General features: G+C 45.4%; 1 protein-coding gene and 1 pseudogene across 2 annotated transcripts in view; both read right to left on the reverse strand.

Moving 5' to 3' along the window:
• Positions 1–18,863, reverse strand: part of TAF4B (TATA-box binding protein associated factor 4b) — a 135,810-nt gene extending 116,947 nt beyond the window's left edge. Inside the window, exon 1 of one of the 2 annotated variants that reach the window (XM_008261165.4) lies at positions 18,034–18,863. In XM_008261165.4, coding sequence (XP_008259387.1) covers positions 18,034–18,370 — 337 coding nt within the window. In that variant the 5' untranslated portion in view covers positions 18,371–18,863. The remainder of the gene's footprint in view (positions 1–18,033) is intronic. The other variant, XM_002713611.5, reaches the window with a different exon arrangement.
• A 2,148-nt stretch (positions 18,864–21,011) lies between these two features.
• LOC100340834 (small ribosomal subunit protein uS14-like) lies at positions 21,012–21,308 on the reverse strand (annotated as a pseudogene).
• Between the last annotated feature and the right edge of the window lie 824 nt (positions 21,309–22,132).

The raw sequence follows: 22,132 nt of genomic DNA on the forward strand, positions 1-22,132 counted from the left end.
TCTGCTAATGCACCAGGGAAACAGCAGATGAGGTCTCAAGCACTGTAACCCATGTTGTAAACTCCAATGGGGTGCCTGGCTCCTGGCCTTGGCCTATCCCAGCCCCCAGCTGTTGCAGTCATTTGGGGACTAAACCAATGGATGAAGATCTCTGTCTTGTCCTTTCTCTCTGTCACTTTGCCTTTCAAATAAGTAATTATTTGAAATACATATACACACACATACACATATATTATTACTTAAAAAGGCGGGGGGGGGGCTGGCGCTGTGGAGTAGGGGGTAAAGCAGCTGCAGTGCTGGCATCTTATATGGGTGCTGGTTCAGGTCCCAGCTGCACCACTTCTGATCCAGCTCTCTGCTATGGCCTGGGAAGGCAGTAGGAGATGGCCCAGTCCTTGGGCCCCTGCACCCACATGGGAAGACCCAGAAGCAGCTCCTGGCTCCTGGCTTTGGATTGGCACAGCTCTGGCCTTTGAGGCCAACTGGGGAGTGAACCAACAGATGGAAGACCTCTCTCTCTCTGCTTCTCCTCTGTGTAACTCTGACTTTCAAATAAATAAATAAATCTTTAAAAAAGAAAAAAAAAAAAAGGATATTTGGGGAGTGAAACAGAGGATGTAAGATCTCTCTCATCTCACCCTCTGCCATTCTGCCTTTCAAATTAATTAGCTTAATTTTTTTTAAAAAGAGAGACATCTAACATCATATTTATGGTAAAAGACTAAATGCTAGGGCTGGCACTGTGGTGCAGTGGGTTAAGCTGCCACCTGCAACACCAGCATCCCATAAAAGCACCAGCTCAAGTCCTGGCTGTTCCACTTCCGAACTAGCTCCCTACTAACGCACCTAGGCAAGCAGTAGATAATGGCCCCAGTGTTTGGGCCCTGCCACCCACCCATGTGGGAGACCTGGGTGGAGTTCTAGGCTTCTGGCTTTGGCCTGGCCCAGCCTTGGCCATTTTGGCTATTTGGGGAATGAACCAGAAGATGGAAGAGATATCTCTCCCCCACCCCCAACTCTTCCTTTCAAGTAAATAAATCTTAATAATAAAAAAAGACTAAATCCTTTCCCCCTAAGATCAGGAACAAGACAAGGATAGATGAGGAATGAGACAAGAATGCCTATAATCACTAATTCTGTCTTATACTATACTGATAGTTCTAACCCAGACAATTAGACAAGAAAATGAAATAAAAGGCATCTGGATCAGAGAGGATGAAATAGGGGTAGGTGTCTAGTCTGATGGCTAAAATTCCATTTAAGATTTAAGATGTCAATGTCCCAAATCAGAATGCCTGGGAGCTCGGCTCCCAATGTCAGCTTTCTGCTTGTGTGCACCCTGAGAAGCAGCAGAGATGGTTCAAGTAATTGGTTCCTGTGCCCCACGTAGGAGATGGGCCTGTTGCAGGCATTTTAGGAATGAACCAGCAAATGGGAGCTTTAGCTTTCTTTCTCTCTCTCTCTGCCTCTCAAAAATTAAAAGGAACAAAACTATTTACATATGGATGACATGATCTTGTATATAGAAAATTCTAACAAACCCTTAACTATTAGAACTAGCCAGGTAGCAGGACACAAGATCAACATACAAAACCAACTACTTTTATACTCTTGAAATGAATACTTATAAGTCATAAAGAAAATTCCATTTACAATAGTCAAAAAGGATAATATACCTTAAGAGCAAATTTAGTAAAATAAGTATAAAATTAATTCTCTGAAAACTATAAAATATTGTTGCAAAAATTAAAGATCTAAACAAACAGAAAAACAATTTATGTTCAAAGACTAGGAAACAGCTACCTTGCAGGATTGTTAAAGGAGTTAAATGAGACAATATACTCACACATGAGATAATCTGTTTTAATTTTAAAGTTCTTAGGGGGCAGGTGGCCATTTGCAGAGCGAACTGGTGGATGGAAGACATTGTTTTTCTCCCTCCCTCCCTCTCCTTCTTTTCTGTCACTCTGGGAAGGGAGGGAGGGGGAGAGGGAGGGGGAGAGGGAGGAAGGGTGATGGGAACTCTAAACAGCAGAGACTCCACAAATCAGCCTAGAGAGTTAAAAACCACACCGCAGTTCCTACCTTGGTTCCCCAGCTGAGGGACTCCATCTTGTTGAGAAAACACAACAAATTTCTGCAACTCCTACCATCACTGCACACCAGCAACCATAACTACAAGAGAATTCCACAGTCCATACCGGCTTTAGATCCAGTCTAGAAAGCTGGCTGGGGCCATGTGACTGCTTTGCTCCAACAGAGGATTGAATCCTCTATCTCTAAGCCCTAGAACCAAGCTGCTGCAGTAGACAGTGTTAAACTTCATTCTGTCTTCGGGGAAAGCAAGCAGCTTCATCACTACTAGAAGCCTCCAGAGCCAGTGGCAGGGTGTTTCACAGGGCTAAGAGCAGGCCCCTCTGCTGCAGCTGCAGAATTGCTGGGCACAAGCTGTGAAGCCACATTTGCTCAGTCTTCACAATCTCAGAAATCCCCCTTTGCTTATTGGGACTCAGGGCCAGCAGCAGTCAATATACAAGCCAAGAGGAACAGACTTGAGGAACTGCCCTTCTGCATCTCTTAGCACAGGATCTGGGTAGCCAGTGTACAAGCCCTAGAGTTACTCTTGCACTTGGGAACTGAAGGCAGTCCCTTCTGCTTCCTGAAGCTCTGAGATTGTAGCTGTTGGTGCTACAATCACTGGAGTAACTGGCACTCAGTGGTGGGACCTGGAGGGCCCTATCTACATTCCTCCACTTCAGACTGGCAGCTGCCAGTTCATACTCCCCAGCATAACCTGTGCTCAAATTGTGAAAACTGGATAAGAGCCCCACTGTATCCTGCAGCTCTGGGACTATGACTATTGGTTCTGAAAGTCCCAGGTACACGTGTGCTCCCTGTGGGATCTAGGGAAGGCCTTATCTGCATTCCTTTGTTCCAGGTCTGCACCTGTCGGTACACATTCCCCATTATTACATGAGATCACTTGTGGGACCTGAATAAGGTACCATCTGGGTCCTATAGCTCTGTGTCTGTGACTGTTGGAGCTATATTCCACAATCACTTGAGTTTACCCCAAGGGACCAACATAAGGTTTCCACTGTATCCTGCAGCTCTGGGACTGCGACTGCTGGCTCTTTAAGTTCCAGGAACATCCGTGCTTGTTCTGTGGTGTCTGGGGGAGGCCCTATCTGCATCCCATTGATCCAGGCTTGTGTCAGTTAGTGTATAATCCCCAGCAAAAACTATATTTTTCCCATGGGACACATGCAGCTCCAAGACTGTGACTACTAGCATTTTATTTCTCAGAGTCATCAGGACCCACCTGCAGAACCTAGGGAAGACTTTACCTGCATTCCACTGCTCCAGGTCCACACCTATCATATTCCAAGGGAACGGAGCAAAATCCTCTTCAAATCCTCTAGAGCTGGGGTTGGAGCTTTTGGTACTATAAGCCACAGGATCACCTTTGCCCACCCAGCAGAACTGAAGGTCTCATCCACAAAACACAGTTACAGAGCCACAGTTATTGGTGCCACAAACACTGGTATCACTCATGCTTGCCTGGTGGGACAAGTGGACAGCCTCCCCTGAGTCCCACAGCATGAGGAATGTGGCTACTGTCATCACAAACCCTAGTATGACTGACACCCAACTCTTTGGGGCCTGAAGACACACCCCTTTGAAAGCTCACATCCACTTTAAAGTCATACTCCACAAACTGTTGCAGATTAGATACCTGTAGCTCTCACAGACACCACTGATGCTGATTACAGCTGAAGAAATCATTCAGAGGTTACACTTCTGGGTTCACCTAGCACCAAACCCAAAGCAACAACCCAAGTGATACCTTGCATCCCATCTAAACAAAAAATTTTTCCAACCAATGCTCTTCCATAAGGAAAGAGGAATTGTTACACCAGATGTACAGATACCAACACAGGGAAACAGTAAACATGAAGGAAGCATGACACCTCCAAAGGATCATAACAGTTCTCCAGAAATAGATCCTTAGACTTCAAGGAACTCTATGAACTGCCTGAAAAAGAATTCAAAATAATGATCCTAAGGAAACTCAATGAGATGCAAGAGAATACAGATAGACAATTCAAAGAAATGTGAAAAACAATGCAGAACATGAATGAGAAATTCAAGAGAATCATCAAAAAGAATTGGAAATTCTGGAGGTAAAAATTTCAACCAATGAAATAAAAACACAATCAAGAGCATTAGTAACAGAATACACTAGGCAGAAGAAAAAAATTCTGATCTGGAGGACAAGACTTTGAGATAACCCAGTCAGACAAAAATAAAGTGAAAAGAATTTAAAAGAATGAAGAAAGCCTACAAGACATGTGGGATACCATTATGTGAACAAATATTCATATTATAGGGATTCCTAAAGAAAAAGAAAAGGAAAAAGGCATTAAAACCCTATTTAATGAGATAACAGTTGAAAACTTCCCAAGTCTTGAAACAAATATGGCCATTCAGACACAGGAAGCTCAAAGGACCCAAGCAGATTCAACTCAAAAAGGGAGGAAAACACACACACACACACACACACACACACACACACACACCTTCTCCAAGGCATATTATAGGCAAATTTTCAAAAGGAAATAATCCTAAAGACAGTAAGAGAAAAACATCAAGGTACGACTAAAGAAAATCAGTTCAACTAATAGCAGACTTCTTAGCTTCTCAGAAGAAAGCCTACAAGCAAGAAAAAATTAGGATGATATATACAAGGCCTTGAAAAAAAAATACTACCATATCCATGGAAGTTAACCTTTAGAAGGGAAGGACAAATAAAGTATGTCCCAAATAAAGAATGAGAAAATCCAACATACCTAGTTCAGCCCTACAAGAAATCCTGAAGGGAGTACTACATTAAACGTAATCATCAAGAAAACACCCCACCATACAAAATACAATAACACAGAAGATACACAAAAGAGAATCTATTCTTCCATGACAGAAAGCTACAAAACACAGACACATAATGAAAGGCAGAAAACAAAAACAAAGAATATATAAAACAATCAGTAAGCAATTTACAAAATAACAGTACTTAGTTCTTATCTATCAATATAACCTTCAATGTAAATAGATTAGATTCCCTAGTCAAGTGGCACAGAGGGTTAAGACACTACTTGTAATACTGGCACCCCACACTGGAATGCTAGTTAAAGTCCCAGCTACTTCACTTCCCATCCAGCTTCCTGCAAATGCATCCCATGTGGGAGACCAAAATGGAATTCCTAGTTCCTAGATTTTGCCTGGCCCAGCCCTGGCTGTTATGGTCACTTAGGGGAATGAACCAGCACAAGAAATAGCTCTCGCTGTCTCTCATCTCTCTCTGTTGCTTTGCCTTTCATACAGATAGATAGATAAATCTATCTTAAAAGAAAATACCCCAGTCATAAGTTGGTAGAATGGGGAAAAAAAAAGAGACGATGACCCAGCTACATGCCACCTACAAGAAACTTACATTTCACGTCAAGATACACATAGACAAGCAAGAGTTGGAAAAAAATTTTTGGAAAAAACTTATGGAAACCAAAAATGAACTTAAGTATCATATCAGATAAAACGGACTTAAGTGCTGGCGCCGCGGCTCACTAGGCTAATCCTCCGCCTTGCGGCGCCAGCACACCGGGTTCTAGTCCCAGTCGGGGCGCCGGATTCTGTCCAGGTTACCCCTCTTCCAGGCCAGCTCTCTGCTGTGGCCAGGGAGTGCAGTGGAGGATGGCCCAAGTCCTTGCGCCCTGCACCCCATGGGAGACCAGGATAAGTACCTGGCTCCTGCCCTCGGATCAGCACGGTGCGCCCGCCACAGTGCGCCGGCCGCGGCGGCCATTGGAGGGTGAACCAACGGCAAAGGAAGACCTTTCTCTCTGTCTCTCTCTCTCTCACTGTCCACGCTGCCTGTCAAAAAAAAAAAAAAAGACTTCAAACCAAAAACCATAAAAAGAATAGCTGGAGCTGTGGTTTATCAGGTAAAACCGCCGCCTGCAATGCTGGCATCCATATGGGTGCCGATTCGAGTCCAGTTGCCTCACTTCCAATCCCACTCCCTGCTAATGCACCTGGGAAAGCAGCAAAGAATAGCCCAAGTGCTTGGGCCTCTGCATCCATGTGGGAAACCCAGAAGAAGATCCTGACTCCTGGCTTCAGATCAGCCCAGCCCCGATTAATGTGGCCATTTCGGGAGTGAACCAGCAGATGGAAGACCTCTCTCTCTCTGTAACTACCTTTCAAAATAAATAAATATTTTAAAAAGATCATTTTTAAAAACTGTTAAAAAAGACAAAAAAGGACATTATATATTGTTACGAGGATCAATGCAGCAAGAAGATATAACAATCATAAATATATATGCACCAAACACAAGATCATACAACTATGTAAAGCAAATATTATTAGACCTAAAAGGAGAGATAGATGCCAATACCAGAAGAGAGAGATTTCTTTTTTCCTTTTTTTAAGATATATTTTATTTATTTGAAAGGCAGAGTTACAGAGAGCAAAAGGGAGACACACACAGAAAGAGAGAGAAAGAGAGAGAGAGAGAGAGAGCGAGCGCGAGAATCTTCCATCCACTGGCTTACTCCCCAAATGGCTGTAACAGCTGGGAATAGGCCAGGTGGAAGCCAGGAGCCCGGAGCTTCTTCTAGGTCTTCCACGTGGGTGGCAGGGGTCCAAGCACTTGAGCCATTTTCTGCTGCTTTTCCAGGCACATTAGCAGGGAGCTGGATCAGAACTAGAGCATCAGGGACTCAAACAGGACCCACATGGGATGCCTGCATCATAGGTGATAGCTTAACCACTACATCACCACACAGGCCCCAAGTTGGGGATTTCAATACCCAACTGTTGGCCGGCGCCGCGGCTCACTAGGCTAATCCTCCGCCTTGCGGCGCTGGCACACCGGGTTCTAGTCCCAGTTGGGGCGCTGGATTCTGTCCCGGTTGCCCTTCTTCCAGGCCAGCTCTCTGCTGTGGCCAGGGAGTGCAGTGGAGGATGGCCCAAGTGCTTGGGCCCTGCACCCCATGGGAGACCAGGAGAAGTACCTGGCTCCTGCCATCGGATCAGCGCAGTGCGCCGGCTGCAGCGCGCTAGCCGCGGCGGCCATTGGAGGGTGAACCAACAGCAAAGGAAGACCTTTCTCTCTGTCTCTCTCTCTCACTGTCCACTCTGCCTGTCAAAAAAAAAAAAAAAAAATACCCAACTGTCATCAATGGACGGATCATCCAGACAGAAAGTCAACAAAGGGATATCAGAGTTGAAGCCTCCTATACAGCAAATAGACCTAGCAGATGCTTACACAACATTTCACACAACAGCTACAGAAAATATACTCTCCTCAGCAGCACATGGAACATTTTCTAGGATAGACCATATAATCTACTGATCAAGTTTCAGTAAGTTAAAGAAAAAAAAAAAAACACTGAAATGATAACAAATATCTTCTCAGACCACAAAGGAATAAAACTAGGTATCAACAAGAATAGAAAATTTACAAATACATGGAAGCTGCATGCTCCTGAATGGCCAATTCATTTCCCTGAAGAAATTAAAAAGAAAGTAAAAAAATTTCATGAAAATGAAAACATAACATAATATGTGGGAAAGATCAAGAGTAAACTATCAGGAGGGAAAGTATAGCAGTAAGTGCATACATTAAAAAGCAGAAATACTGACAATATTATGATGCCATCACAAGAACAGAAAAGCTGGAGGCTGGCGCTGTGGCATAGTGGGCTAAGCTTCCACCTATGGTGCTGGCATCCCATATGGGCACCAGTTCATGTCCCAGCTGCTCTTCTTCTGATCCAGCTCTCTGCTAATGGCCTGGGAAAGCACAAGATGGCCCAAGTGCTTGAGCCCCTGCACCTGAGTGGGAGACCCAGAGGAAGCTTCTAGCTTCGGATCAGCCCAGCTCCAGCCGCTGCAACCATTTTGGGAGTGAACCAGTAGATGGAAGACCTTTCTTTCTGTCTCTCCCTCTGTCTGTCTGCAACTCTACCTCTCAAACAAATAAATAAAATCTTAAAAAAAAAAAAAGAATGAACTTAGAAAAGGGAGAACAAAAAAACCTCAAAATCAAGAGGAGGCGAGAAATGATAAACATCAAAGCAAAAATAAATAGTATTGAATCTAAAAAAAAACACAAAAATATCAACAAAATGAAAGATTGATACTGTTGAAAAGATAAACAAAATAGACAAAGCTTTAGCCAGACTAACAGAAAAAAAAAAAAAAACTCAAATAAAATTAGAATTGAAAAAAGAGACATTAGGGCTGGTGCCTTGGCTCACTTGGTTAATCCTCCACCTGCAGCACCGGCGTCCCATATGGGCACCAGGTTCTAATCCCAGTTGCTCTTCTTCCAGTCCAGCTCTCTCCTGTGGCCCAGGAGTGCAGTGGAGGATGGCCCGAGTGCTTGGGCCCCTGCACTGCCTGGGAGACCGGGAAGAAGCTCCTGGCTTCAGATTGGCCGTTGCAGCCACTTGGGGGGTGAACCAACGGAAGGAAGACCTTTCTCTCCTCTCTCTCTCTAACTCTGTCAAAAAAATTATAACTGCTACCACAGAAATATGAAGCATGAGCCAGTGCTGTTGCTCTACTTCCGATCCAACTCCCAGCTAATGCACCTGGGAAAGCAGAGGAAGATGACCCAAATGCTTGGGCCCCTGCCACCCATGTGGAAGACCCAGAAGAAGTTCCTGGCTCCTGGCTTCAGCTTGGCTCAGCCCTGGTCATTGCAGCCATTTGAGGAGTGAACCAGTGGATGGGAGATCTCTCTCCTCTCTCTATGTAATTCTGACTTTCAAATAAATAAATAAATCTTAAAAAAAAAAAAAGATGCCGGTGCCACGGCTCACTAGGCTAATCCTCCGCCTGCGGTGCTGGAACTCGGGGTTCTAGTCCCAGTCGGGGCACCGGATTCTGTCCCAGTTGCTCCTCTTCCAGCCCAGGTCTCTGCTGTGGCCCGGGAGTGCAGTGGAGGATGGCCCAAGTGCTTGGGCCCTGCACCTGCATGGGAGACCAGGAGAAGCACCTGGCTCCTAGCTTTGGATCGGCGCAGTGCGCTGGCCACAACGCGCCAGCCATAGCAGCCACTTGGGGGATGAACCAATGGAAAAAGGAAGACCTTTCTTTCTCTCTCTCTCTCTCTCTCTCTCTCTCTCTAACTCTGTCAAAAAAAAAAAAGAAAAGAAAAGAAAAAGAAATATACAGCATACAAGAAACTACAATAAACAACTATGTGCTGACAAGTTGAAAAACCTCAAAGAAATGGAAAATTCCTGGATACATACAACCCACCAAGATTAAATCAAGATGCAGAAAATCTAGGCAGATCAGGAAGTAATGATATTGAAGCAGTAATTAAAAGTCTCTCATCAGTGCCAGCAGTGTGATATAGTAGGCTAAGTTTTTGCCTGTGGCACCAGCATCCTATATGAGCACCAGTTCTTGTCCTGGCTGCTCCTCTTCCAATCCAGTTCTCTGCTAACGGCCTGGAAAAGCAGTGGAATATGGCCCAAGTGCTTGGGCCCCTGCACCAATGTGGGAAACTGGGAATAAGCTCCTGGCTTCAGCCTGGCCCAGCCCTGGTTGTTGGGGCCATTTGGGGAGTGAACAAGTGGATGGAAGATCTTTCTCTAACTCTGCCTCTCAAATAAGTAAAATCTTTTTTTTTTTAGAAAACTACATACCAATATCCTTGATGACCATAGTTGCAAAACTTCAACAAAATATTCACAAATGAATAAATATCATGAATCATGTCAACAGAATGGAGAACAAAAACCATATGATCATTTCAATAGATGGAAAGAAAAACATTTGTTAAAATTCAACAACCCTTCATTATAAAAACTCTTAACACACTGGGCACAGAAGGAACATACCTCAAAGTGATAAAGGCCATATATGACAATACAACAGAAAATATCACACCGAACAAGGAAAAGCTGAAAATATTTTCCCTAAAATTTTAAATAAGACAAAGACATCCATTTCCACCACTCTTATTTAATATAGTATTAGAAGTGTTAGCAAGAGCAATTCAGAAAAAGATAGTGAAAATTAGAAAGGAAGAAGTCAAATTAGGTACATTTTCAGATGGCATGATTCTGTGTATGGAAAACCTTAAACACTCCAGCAGAAAGCTATATGAACTGATAAACTAATTCAGGAAAGTCACAAGATATTAAATCTACACAAGAGGCCAGTATTGTGGTATAGCAGGGTAAGCCTCCACCTGTGATGCAAATATCACATATTGTCACTGGTTTGAAACTCGGGTACTCTATTTCAGATCCAGCTCCCTGCTAGTGCACCTGGGAAAACAGCAGGAAAATAGCCCAAGTGCTTGGGCCCCTGCACCCACGTAGGAAACCCAGAAGAAGCTTGTGGCTTCTGGCTGTAGCCTGGCCCAGTACCAGTTGTTCAGTTGTTGCAGCCATTTGGGGAATGAACCAGCGAATGGAGGATGGATGGATGGATCAATCTCTCTCTCTCTCTCCCGCTCCGTATGTGTGTGTGTATGTGTGTGTGTAACTCTGCATTTCACAGAAATAAAAAATAAATCTTAAAAAAAAAAAAAGAAAATCGGGGCTGGTGCTGTGGTATAGCAGGATAAAGCCCTGGCCTGAAGCGCCGGCATCCCATCTGGGCACCAGTTCTAGTCCCAGCTGCTCCTCTTCCAATCGAGCTCTCTGCTATGGCCTGGGAAAGCAATAGAAGATGGCCCAAGTCCTTGGGCCCCTACACCCACATGGGAGACCTGGAAGAAGCTCCTGGCTTCGGATCGGCGCAGCTCTGGCCGTTTCAACCATCTGGGGAAAGAACCAGTGGATGGAAGACCTCTCTCTCTGTCTCTATCTCTCTCTGTAACTCTTTCAAATAAATAAAACAAATATTTTTTAAAAAATCAATACACAAAAAATTGTAGCACTTTTGAGGCCATCCAGTGGCTCCTCAGACATAGGCAGAAAGTCCTTCACAAGCAGGTTGCCAGCAGTGGCTGGAAAGCTTGTCTCCAGACCAAACAGCATCTACCCCACTAATAGCTTCTGTGATGCATGTGTGACCTTGCGGTTTTAAATCACACCATCAAGGTGATTCCAATCTTTCACCCAGAGCTGGTAGAGGAAGGGGCTGAGCCCCTGGGGAGAGTCAGGCTTTTTTCCAGGAGACCCCCACTACCTCCATGAGCCCCATGGCAATCAACATACAGTATGTGAAACCCTCTTTCCAATGGGCACACCCATAGAATGCCTTAAAAAACCCTGGGCACTTCCTCAAAGCCAGGGTCCCACTTGGGCACTCAGCCTGGTCTCCTCTAGGACCAGATGCTGTTTCTGTCCCTTGGAGGGAGGGAGGAGGGAGAGGGAAGGGAGGAGGGGGGAGGAGTGGGAGGAGGGGGAGAGAAGGAGGGGGAGGAGAGGGAGGAGGGGAAGAGGAGGAGGGGGAAGGGGGAGGAGGGGAAAGAGGAGGGGGAAAGGAGGGAGGAGGGGAGGAGGAAAAGGAAGCTCTTATGCACAGTGGATGGCAGTGTTAATTAGTGCAGCCATTATGGGAAAACAGTATGGAGATTTCTTTAAAAACTAGAACTGCTATATGGCGCAGCAAACCCACTATTGGGCATATACCCAAAAGACATGGAATAATTATTATCAGAGATACCTGTGGGGCCAGTGCTGTGGCATAAAGGGTAAAGCCGCTGGCTGCAGTGCCAGCATCCCACATGGGCACCAGTTTGAGTCTCAGCTGCCCCACTTCCAATCTAGCTATCTGCTAATTTTCCTGGGAAAGCAGCAAAAGATGGCCCAAGTCTTTGGCACCCTGCACCCACATGGGAGACTCAGAAGATGATCCTGGCTCCTGGCTTTTGGCTTCAGATCGGCCCAGCCCCGGCTATTGAGGCCATTTGAGGAGTGAACCAGCAAGTGAAAGACCTTTCTCTCTCAGCCTCTGCCTCTCAAATAAAATAAATCTTTAAAATAATATATTTAAGGGCCGGCGCCGCGGCTCACTAGGCTAATCCTCCGCCTTGCGGCGCCGGCACACCGGGTTCTAGTCCCGGTCGGGGCGCCGGATTCTGTCCCGGTTGCCCCTCTTCCAGGCCAGCTCTCTGCTGTGGCCAGGGAGTGCAGTGGAGGATGGCCCAGGTGCTTGGGCCCTGCACCCCATGGGAGACCAGGAAAAGCACCTGGCTCCTGGCTCCTGCCATCGGATCAGCGCGGTGCGCCGGCTGCAGCGCGCCGGCTGCAGCGCGCCGGCCATTGGAGGGTGAACCAACGGCAAAGGAAGACCTTTCTCTCTGTCTCTCTCTCTCACTGTCCACTCTGCCTGTCAAAAAAATAAAAAATAAAAAATAAATAAAAAATAAATAATATATTTAAAAAAAGATACCTGCATGTTATTCAAATACTGTTCATAATAGCCAAAATACAGAATCAACCAAAGTGTCCATCATCAGATGAATGAAGAAAATGTGATACATACATACATACAATGGAATACCAGTCAGCCATTTAAAAATATGAAATCTTCTCATTTACAACAAAATGAATGGAACTGCAGAACATGTGAAGTTAAAGAAGCCAGGCACAGAAAAACAAATACAGTATGTTCTCCCTCATATGTGGAAGCTTGAAAAAAAAAATCACAGAATGGTGAGTGAAGGAATAGAGGGAGTTGAGATAATGGGTACCAAGTCAGAGTTAGATGGAAGGACTAAGTTCCTAGTGTCATAAACCATAATGGGCATACTATAGTTCACATTAACTTAGTATAAGTGGTATGAACAAATAGAAGAAACTCCAAACCTCCAATCATAAAGTAATATCAAAGAAGGGGAAATGGCTGCTGACGTTGCAGCGCAGATTAAGCTGCCACTTGCAACGCTATTATCCCATATTGCAGTGTCAGTTTGAGTCTTGGTTGTTCTGCTTCCAATCCAGCACTCCTGCTAATGCCATTCCTGGTAATGGGCCTGGGAAGACAACAGATGATGGCCCAAGTGTTTGGACCCCTGCCATCCATGTAGGATGGCAGTTCCTAGCTCCTGGTTTCAGCCTGTCCCAGCCTTGAACATTCCAACTATTTGGGGCGTGAACCAATAGACTCACGATCAATCAATCTCTGTCTCTTTCAAATAAATAAGTAAATCTTAAAAAAAAAAAAAAAAAAGTGTGGCAGGTAAGGCTGCTGCCTGTAGTGCCGGCATCCCATGTGGGCGCCAATTCAAGTCCCAGCTGCTCTACTTCTGATCCAGCTCTCTGCTATGGACTGGGAAGGCAGTGGAAGATGGCCCAAGTTCTTGGGCCCCTGCACCCATGTAAGGGACCCAGAGGAAGCTCCTGGCTCCTGGCTTTGGATTGGCCCAGCTCTGGCCATTGCGGCCATTTTGGGAGTGAACCAGTGGATGGAAGACCTCTCTATCTCTGCCTCTGCCTCTCTGTAACTCTGCCTTTCAAATAAATAAATAATTTTTTTTTTTTAAAAGGATAAGTAAAGAAATGATATGTGTGATGACCTTCAGAATCCTTTAAGAGCTTCAGGTTTTTTTTTTTAAGATTTATTTATTTGTTTGAAAGTCAGAGTTACAGAGAGAGAGAAGAGGCAGAGAGAGGTCTTCCATCCGCTGGTTCACTCCCCAACTGGCTGCAATAGCCGGAGCTGCGCCAATCCGAAGCCAGGAGCCAGGAGCTTCTTCCAGGTCTCCCACGTGGGTGCAGGGGCCCAAGGACTTGGGCCATCTTCTACTGCTTTCCCAGGCCATAGCAGAGAGGTGGATCGGAAGTGAAGCAGCTAGATCTCGAACTGGCGCCCATATGGGATGCCAGCACTTCAGGCCAGGGCATTAACCCACTGCACCACAGCGCCAGCCCCAAGGGCTTCAATTCTATTGCCCCCTACTCTGTCTACACGTGTCTGCTTTCAGTCAAGCAACTTCCTAGGCCCTGGGAAGAACAACTAAAGTGACATACAATCCCTGCCTCTTCAGGACTTTTAATCAAAAAGGAAAGCAGAGGCTGGTGTTGTGGCACAGCAGTTTAAGCCACTGCCTGAGATGCTGGCATCCCATGTGAGCACTGGTTTGAGTCCCTGCTGCTCCACTTCCAATTCAGCTCCATGCTTAACGCACCTAGGAAAGCGGTAGAAGATGGCCAAAGTGCTTGGGTCTCTGCCACTCATTTGGGAGACCTGGATGGAGTTCCCGGCTCCTGGTTTCAGTATGGCCCAACCTTGGTTGTTTCAGTCATTTGGGAAACGAACCAGCAGATGGAAGGATCTGTCTTTCCCTCTCTGTCCCTCTGTCTCCCTCTCTGTCAACAAATTAAATCTTTTAAAAAGAAAAAAAAAATGCCACTAACACTTATGTGTTAAGCTGACCCCACAGCCTTTGCAATCCAAACAGTAGATGGAGTATGGTGAACACTGAAGAAAACAGCCTCATTTCTTGAAATCCAGCAGCACTTTGAGAACAGTGCAGCTGATGATCATGTAGGCTCCATCCCTTTGATAAAGCCAGAGTAGACAGGAAAAAAAAAAAAAAAACACTATCTTATCCAGAGACCAGTGCAAGAACTGGAGAAAGAACATGCAAATTCTATGCTGTGCTTCAGTAAGGAAAAAGGTTGATGAACAAAGACCTCAACTGCTTCCCAAGTAACTTTCATAAACTTTTGTACAACATGACTGTCATAAACAATCTGTCACAGCTAATGACATGGAAGACATCACCAAGTCCTTGCTCATCACTCTCAAATAAGTGATAGAAGAGATGCAGAATACCCAAAAGGTAAAGGGCAACAGTTTGGCCTAAAAATAGAATGTTCACAAATGAGAAGACTAAAAGGATTACCAAAGACCTTACAATTCCTCAAAATGTCCCCTACATATACTTTTTATTTCTAGTCTCTATTCCCTAGAAAAATCTGTCTTGCATACATATATTTTAAAAGATTTATTTGAAAGTCAGAGATAGAAGGAGAAAGAGAGAGAGACAGAGAGAGAGAGAGATCGATCTTCCATCTGCTGGTTTGCTCCCCAAATGGTCCCAATGACCAAGGCCAAAGCCAGGAGCCAGGAGCTTCTTTCAGGTCTCCCACATGGACGCAGGGCCCAAGTACTTGGACCATCCTCTGCTATTCTCCCAGGCACATTAGCAGGGGGCTGGATCAGAAGTGGAGCAGCCGGTACTCGAATCGGTACCCATAAGGGATGATGGCACTGCAGATGAAGGCTTAGGCCTCTATACTACAGTGCTGGTCCCAACATATGTATATTTTTTAAGATCAATTCTGTTCATAGAGAACTCTGAAATAAAAAGAAATTGAACTATTCATTGCATTAGAAAATGAAGAATTGATATGTATTATTTAAGCATCCCTGAGAAATCAACTTTTAATCCTCACTACACAAGGAATAGCACAAGATTTATAACCTTTTTTATAAATTACTTTTATTGGTGTTTTCAAATCATTCTTCAGCTGTTGATTATCCTATTCTGTGCCAATAAGTGCACAAATGTATTAGTGTGCTTTTCACCTACACACCAGCAGATTCCCAAAAGTAGCTTGACAAAGCACCTCTCCACCTCTTCTGTTAAAATTCCTTTTTTTTAAATGAACTTATCTTTTAAATCCTTTTCCCACGAACTTTTCTTTGCTTTTTAAGATCTATTTATTTATTTGAAGTGCAGAGTTAGAGAGAGACAGAAAGGGAGCAAGATCTTCCATCCACTGGTTCACCCTCTAAATGGCCACAACGGCCAGAGCTGGGTCAATCCGAAGGTAGGAGCCAGGAGCTTCTTTCAGTATCCCACATAGGGGCAAGGGCCCAAGCACTCTGCTGCCCTTTCAGGACATCAACAGGGAGCTGGATCAGAAATGGAACAGCTGGGGACAGGAACCAGATCCCATACGGATGCCAGTGCAACAGGCAGCAGCCCCACTGGCCACACCATGGTGCTGGCCCCATCAACAATTCCTAAAGACAAATTATCTCCTTTCTTTTGTGAGGGGGGTTTTCCATGGTCAATAGCATAAAAATTATCTTTTCAAATTTCTTTTATTTGAGGGGCAGAGAGTCAGAGAGTACCCATCTACATGTTCACTCCCCAAATACCCACAATGACCAAGGGACTGAAGCCAGGAGCTGGGAACCCCATCCATGTTTCCTAGGTGGGTAGCAGGGACCCAAGTACTTGAGATACGTGTTGCCTCCCAATGTTCACACTGGCAGGAAGCTGGAGTCAGGAGAGGAGCTGGGACTGGAACTCAGGAACTCTGACTTGGAATGCAGGTATCCCACCAGTGTCTTAACCACTAAACCAAAAGTTGGCCCCACAGAAAATATTTCAGTGTCATATAATGGACATAATCAGGCTGTTCTCTTAGTCCTGCTATTTAGCCCAGGCCAAGTTTCAGTTTTGGTTTCTTGGCATATAAAATCAAACATTAGGCTCTCTAATTCTCTAAATTGCCTTTCAGCAATGACACACAATGAGCTATTTAGTATACAAGCAAGCGGTAACCACAGTGTTGTGGAAACAGTTAAACAGATCCAGATTCAAATTCCCTCTGACATACCTATGAGTTGCCTGGCACTGGGCAAATTATTTATCCATGGAGACCTCTTTCCATGTTTGCTACCTGCCTTTTATGTCCAACAAATAAAATATAAATAACATAGGAAAAGAATCTAGCATAGTAAACAGTAAACCCTCAATAAGTAATCTGTTCCAATTTATTGGAATATTTTCACTCTTGACAGTTCTGTCTTAATACTAATACTTTTTTGTGTGTGAACTTTTTTCAGTTTAAACAAATTCAATATAGTTCATAGATACAATTCTAAGAATATAATGATATTCCCTTCCTCCCTCCCTATCTTCCTTCCTTTTGAGTATTTCTAAACAAATCAGTAACCAGGCAGAAATTTATTGTATGAGTCTGTATGCAACAGGACAACTCAGAATCAGCAAGCAATGTACACAGTGCTGCAGAGAGCCTGAACAACTGTGTGCACCTTGTGGGCCATAAACTGAGACAGAACTTCATCAAAAGTAAAGAACATAATCTATTCCAAATGTTCCTGACCAAGTACACCAGTAGCTACAAGAAAGAGCCCCTGCCATTTTGCTAGGGGCTTCCAAAATCTTTTTGAATCAATGTCTCCACTGCTTTACTATTTTTGCTGGTCAGAGTTCCAATGACTGCTTAGCAAAATCAACAGAAAACAAATTCCAAGAGACTTTCACAGTTGAGGAAAGACAGAAGGTCGAACCCTCAGGTTTCATTCAGCGTATTCATAATATGAGAATTATCACGACGCAAAATCTCCGTGTGGATCATGAATAAACAGCCCCAGAAAGAAGCAAAGACTCAGGAACAGCAGTGGTCACACATCCCTTCAAGTCCAACAACTGCACCTCTCTGCCGTGTCTGTCACCTCTGACACTTGTTCCCTGTGAGAGGGATTCCCTGAATGCAAGTTACACTCGGAACACATCACATACTTGTACAGGAAGCAGCATTTGTTTCTGGTACTAGACAGCAGTTCTCTCACTCTGGCTGGCATACATGGAAAACTGCCTTTCAGTCTTAACACACAGAAATTTTAAATTGCACTTTTGATATCACAATATCCATGCGTGTGGAAATATCAACCGCTTCTTTCTCCCCGTAGAAAATAACTTTGGCTATCTCCTGTCCAACTTCCCGACCCAGGGGCCAGTGCCTCCAGGACCTTCCTAAAGATGCTGCTCCAGCGCTGAGTGTCACTTAGGTGAAAAGATTCCTTAAAATATGAACCGAGCGAAGACGAAAGCTAAATCACTGCCCACGGGCTGCTTCCCGGGTGCAGCCAGCAAAGTCAGGATTAGCATCGATCCTCTAGGCTCGGAGTTTCTAAGCGCTACCAGCTAGGAGCAGCCATCTAGAGCTGCGAGGCTTCCCGGGGCACCGCGAGGGGACCCACTGAAGAGGCTGGAAAAGGCGATCCACCTACCTGGAGGAAGCTGCAAATTAGCCGGCAATTGGATGGTCGTGGTGTTGGGGGCTTTCACGGTCACTATCTGAGGCGCAGGCAGCCTAGGGCCGCCGCTAAGTTTAGGAAGAGCACTGACAGGAGCCACTTTGGTCACCAGGGTCCCCACGGGGGACCGCAGGGGCTGGGACGCCGAGGGCTCCACGCAGACACTAACAGGCGCCTTAGTCACGGCGCCCAGGGGAGCGCTCTCCACCCGAACCGGGAGAGCCCCAGCAGGGGCCATGGTCACGGCCCCCGATGCGCTCACAGCAGCTGGGGGAGCGGCGCCCGCCGGTTCAGTGAGGCCCGCGGGCATCCCCTTGGGGGATCAGCGGCAGCTGCGGCGCTGCCGTTCCGGGAGCTGAGGAGAGGAGAGGCTTGGCAAGCGGCAGCCGACTCCAGTGCAGCTCGGGCTCCACAGCATCGCGGGCGACAGGCGCAGGGGCCGCGGCAGAAAGTAGCGGACGCCGACTGGGCAGCAGGACCCGCGCGTCCCGGACCTTCCCCCCGCGTCCGCGTGAGCTGGGGCGGCCCTGGACAGCACCACCGGTTCCGCCGCTTGCCGGTCCCTCACCGGTGTTCACACGTGCGCCGGCTCAGCCGGGCACCTCAGCCTCGGGTCCCGCAGCAGCAGAGCCCGCGGCTTCCGGAAGGGCGTCACTAAAGGCTCCCACCTCCGGACCTAACTCTTCGCTTCTGTTCCCCCGCCAGAAACTTCAAAACTACAGACCCAGAGCGCCCCCAAAGCCCCCTTACACACACTAGGCTCAGCCAGGCTGCGCGGCCACGCCAGCCATGTTTATATAGCCACGCGGAGCCCTCGCGCACGCGCCAAGCCGCCAGCGCCACCCCGGGCTTCCCCGGAATGCGGCCGCCTGATTGGCCACGGGGCGGAATCGCGCTCGTGACGTCACTAGGTACGGCTCTGGAGGGCGTTAGAATCTAGCCCGGAATGGGGGAAGGGGGGGAAGATGGGCAAAGGCTCGTCACGTGGGAGGTGCGGACGGCTCCCGGAGAACTGCGGCAACAGCGTTCCGGTCCTTGGCGCCTCCAGTTGCGTGGTTCTCGGGAAGCCTGAAGAAGCCGTTCGTCGGGCTTCTGTTTCTCAGTGGGAAACGTGGCGGGCTGATTTTGGAGGTTAAGTCAATGAGAACTCAGTCACGCTTCAGCGTTGCTAAAATTAACACGCCGATTGACGTGGTGAAAATAAGAATGGCGCGTTATTTTAGAGTCTGTAAAATGTGCCTGTTTTCAGGTCGTTTTAGGATTGAGCTGACTGAAACCTAAAATGGAAAATCTTTTCTTGGTGTTTTGATGTCTGTAGTACCTGTAAACTTACTTCAGTTGTCTTGGTGTCCATCTTCTTGGAAACTGGGACTGTGTCTCGCGTCCTATCTCCTTAGATTTCAGCTCCTTTCGATATGAAGTTCAACTCTAGGCAATCTCTGATTAAGTGAAAGGATTTCGTTGAATGAATAATACCGTCCAACATGAAAAAACTTCCCGGGCCATAATCTAGTCAGAAAACATAACATGGATTTCAGGCTATTGTCATGATATTGTCCATCTGTGGAAAATAACACTGTAGTGAAGATTTTGCAAATAGGTGTTGTAGTCTGATGTTTGTGTTCCCTCAGAATTAATATGTTGGAATCTTAATGGTATTAGAAGGTGGGCCCTCTAGGTAGCGATTAAATTGTGAGGCCCCACCCACCACAAAAATGTTAAGCATGTGAAGTGATTTAATTAATTTGCATTAGTCATGCAACAATGCATATAAATCAAAACATCACATGTACCCCATAAATATAGGTAATTTTTATTTGTCAAAACTAAGTATATTTTTTAAAAGAACCAGGAGAAACCTCTTACTCCCTGTGAGTTTATAGTAAAAGAAGAGACTGCTGTGTAGGAAGCCTTCACCAAATACCCAACCTGCCTTTATAGTGGACTTCCCAGCCTTCAGAAGTGTGGGAAATAAATGTCTGTGCTTAAATACACACTGTTTGTGGTTTTTCTGTTTTAGTGACCCAAACTGACTTAAGACAGGAAGCAACCTGACAATCTAAGTTCATTTTCTCTCTTTCTATAAACACCCATGAATAAATAGGACCTACCCACAAGATCTCCACATTTTCACTCCTTTTGCTGCCTCCCACATCAACCAGTCCAAATCAAGAACCCATCTCCTTATCTAAATCGTCCCAACCTGAGCACTTACCTTAGCAATTGCCTCAGTGTAGAGTTGAGGAGAAGAAAGCAAAATCTTTTAAGCTTCTCTTGTGTCCCAAGTGCTGGTCTCTATGAAAATCTACACACAAATAAACACACACACACACACACACACACACACACACACGGCTTTTTTTTTTTAAACAACTGCCTCATTTTAATGTCTTAACAACAAATTAAAAGAGTAATTTATCCAAGAAGCTGAACTCAAACCAGTCTGTAAGATGCCAAAGTACATCTCTTTCCACTACTACACAAATGTCTGATTCATCATATATCCCACACTGTCCTGGCAAACTACTCTGAACATACAAAGTAGTTGATAAATATTTGCTAAGTAAATGAATTGAGTGGAGCCACACAACATTTTCAGTGAAATGTTTTCCGTGTAGTGTAGTGGAATTGAATCTTAGCTCTGTGCCTCACCCATTGGGCAGATGGTTTAGCCTTGATTTTCCTCTTTCTGTGTAGTAACTAAATAGTTCAATAAATACTTGTGGAAGGAAAACTCAAAGTATGCTTTGAAAATTCTTCCTTTCTAAACTTCCATTAGATCCACCCTCAACCCTCATACTTTGTTTAGATATGCAATTAACCTCAATCAAGTTACAAAGAGGCTTGGCTGAGGAACCACTGCATACTTTCTCTTCAAATTGATCACCCATGTTTTTCTTCTAATTCTTTTTTTTTTTTTTTTTTTTTTTTTTAGCAGTCAGGAACTGAAGTTCTTTATTTTATGTACAGAGAGCTGGTATGACTGCCCATAGCACTAATGTCTTGGAGGATCCATTCAAGGAAATGACTTAGTCCAACTTAATGAAGCCGATGTCCTTCACGTACTGACGGAAACACTGCGGCACATGTTCAGCCCGTATTTCCGGATCAGGCCGGGCCGGTTTGAGCAGACGCGACAAGAGCGGGAACCCTGGCCGAATTTTCGAGGGTGGCTCCAGTAGAGCTGCTGGTGGCCCATCTTGCTTTCACGAGCGCAACGAGGCAAAAGGTTTCTTCTAATTCTTTATCCTTGTTTTATCATCTGTCTCGCTGATGGGAACTTTAACTTTCTAATTCCAAAGATTTTGCTCTTCCTTACCCAGCACTGATAACCCCTGTCCTGAATTTGGAGTTTAAAAACATTGTTTACATTTTCTTCCTATAAAAATTTAATAAAACAATACTCAGAGGAGGGCAAAATACAGCATTTTATCTCCATGTAAAAAATGAAAGGGGAGGGGACGGTGCCATGGCACACTAGGTTAATCCTCCACCTGCGGCGCTGGCATCCCATATGGGCGCCGGGTTCTAGTCCTGGTTGCTCCTTTTCCAGTCCAGCTCTCTGGTGTGGCCTGGGAGAACAGTGGAGGATGGCCCAAGTGCTTGGGCCCCTGCACCCACATGGAAGACCAGGAGAAGCACCTGGCTCCTGGCTTCGGACTGGCCGTTACAGCCATTTGGGGAGTGAACCAATGAAAGGAGGACCTTTCTCCCTCTTTCACTGTCTGTAACTCTACCTGTCAAATAAATAAATAAAATCTTTTAAAAAAATGAAAGAGGAAGATAATATTTTGATTTTATTATGTTGATCTGTTAAACTATTTGTAAAATTAGAAAAGTTGAAAAAATATGTATTCATTTATCTTTTAAATAGTGAACCTATGGGGACCAGCATTGTGACTCAGCAGGTTAAGCCAAGGCTTATACTGCCTGAATCCCATATCAGAGTGCTTGAGTCCCAGTTGCTCCACTTCTGGCTCAACTTCCTGCTAATGCTCCTGGGAAAACAGCAGAAGATGGCCAAGTGCTTTGGCCCCTGCCACACATGTAAGAGAGCAGGATGGAGTCCAAG

Source organism: Oryctolagus cuniculus, chromosome 10, assembly GCF_964237555.1.
Source record: "Oryctolagus cuniculus chromosome 10, mOryCun1.1, whole genome shotgun sequence".
NCBI classification, from domain to species: domain Eukaryota; kingdom Metazoa; phylum Chordata; class Mammalia; order Lagomorpha; family Leporidae; genus Oryctolagus; species Oryctolagus cuniculus.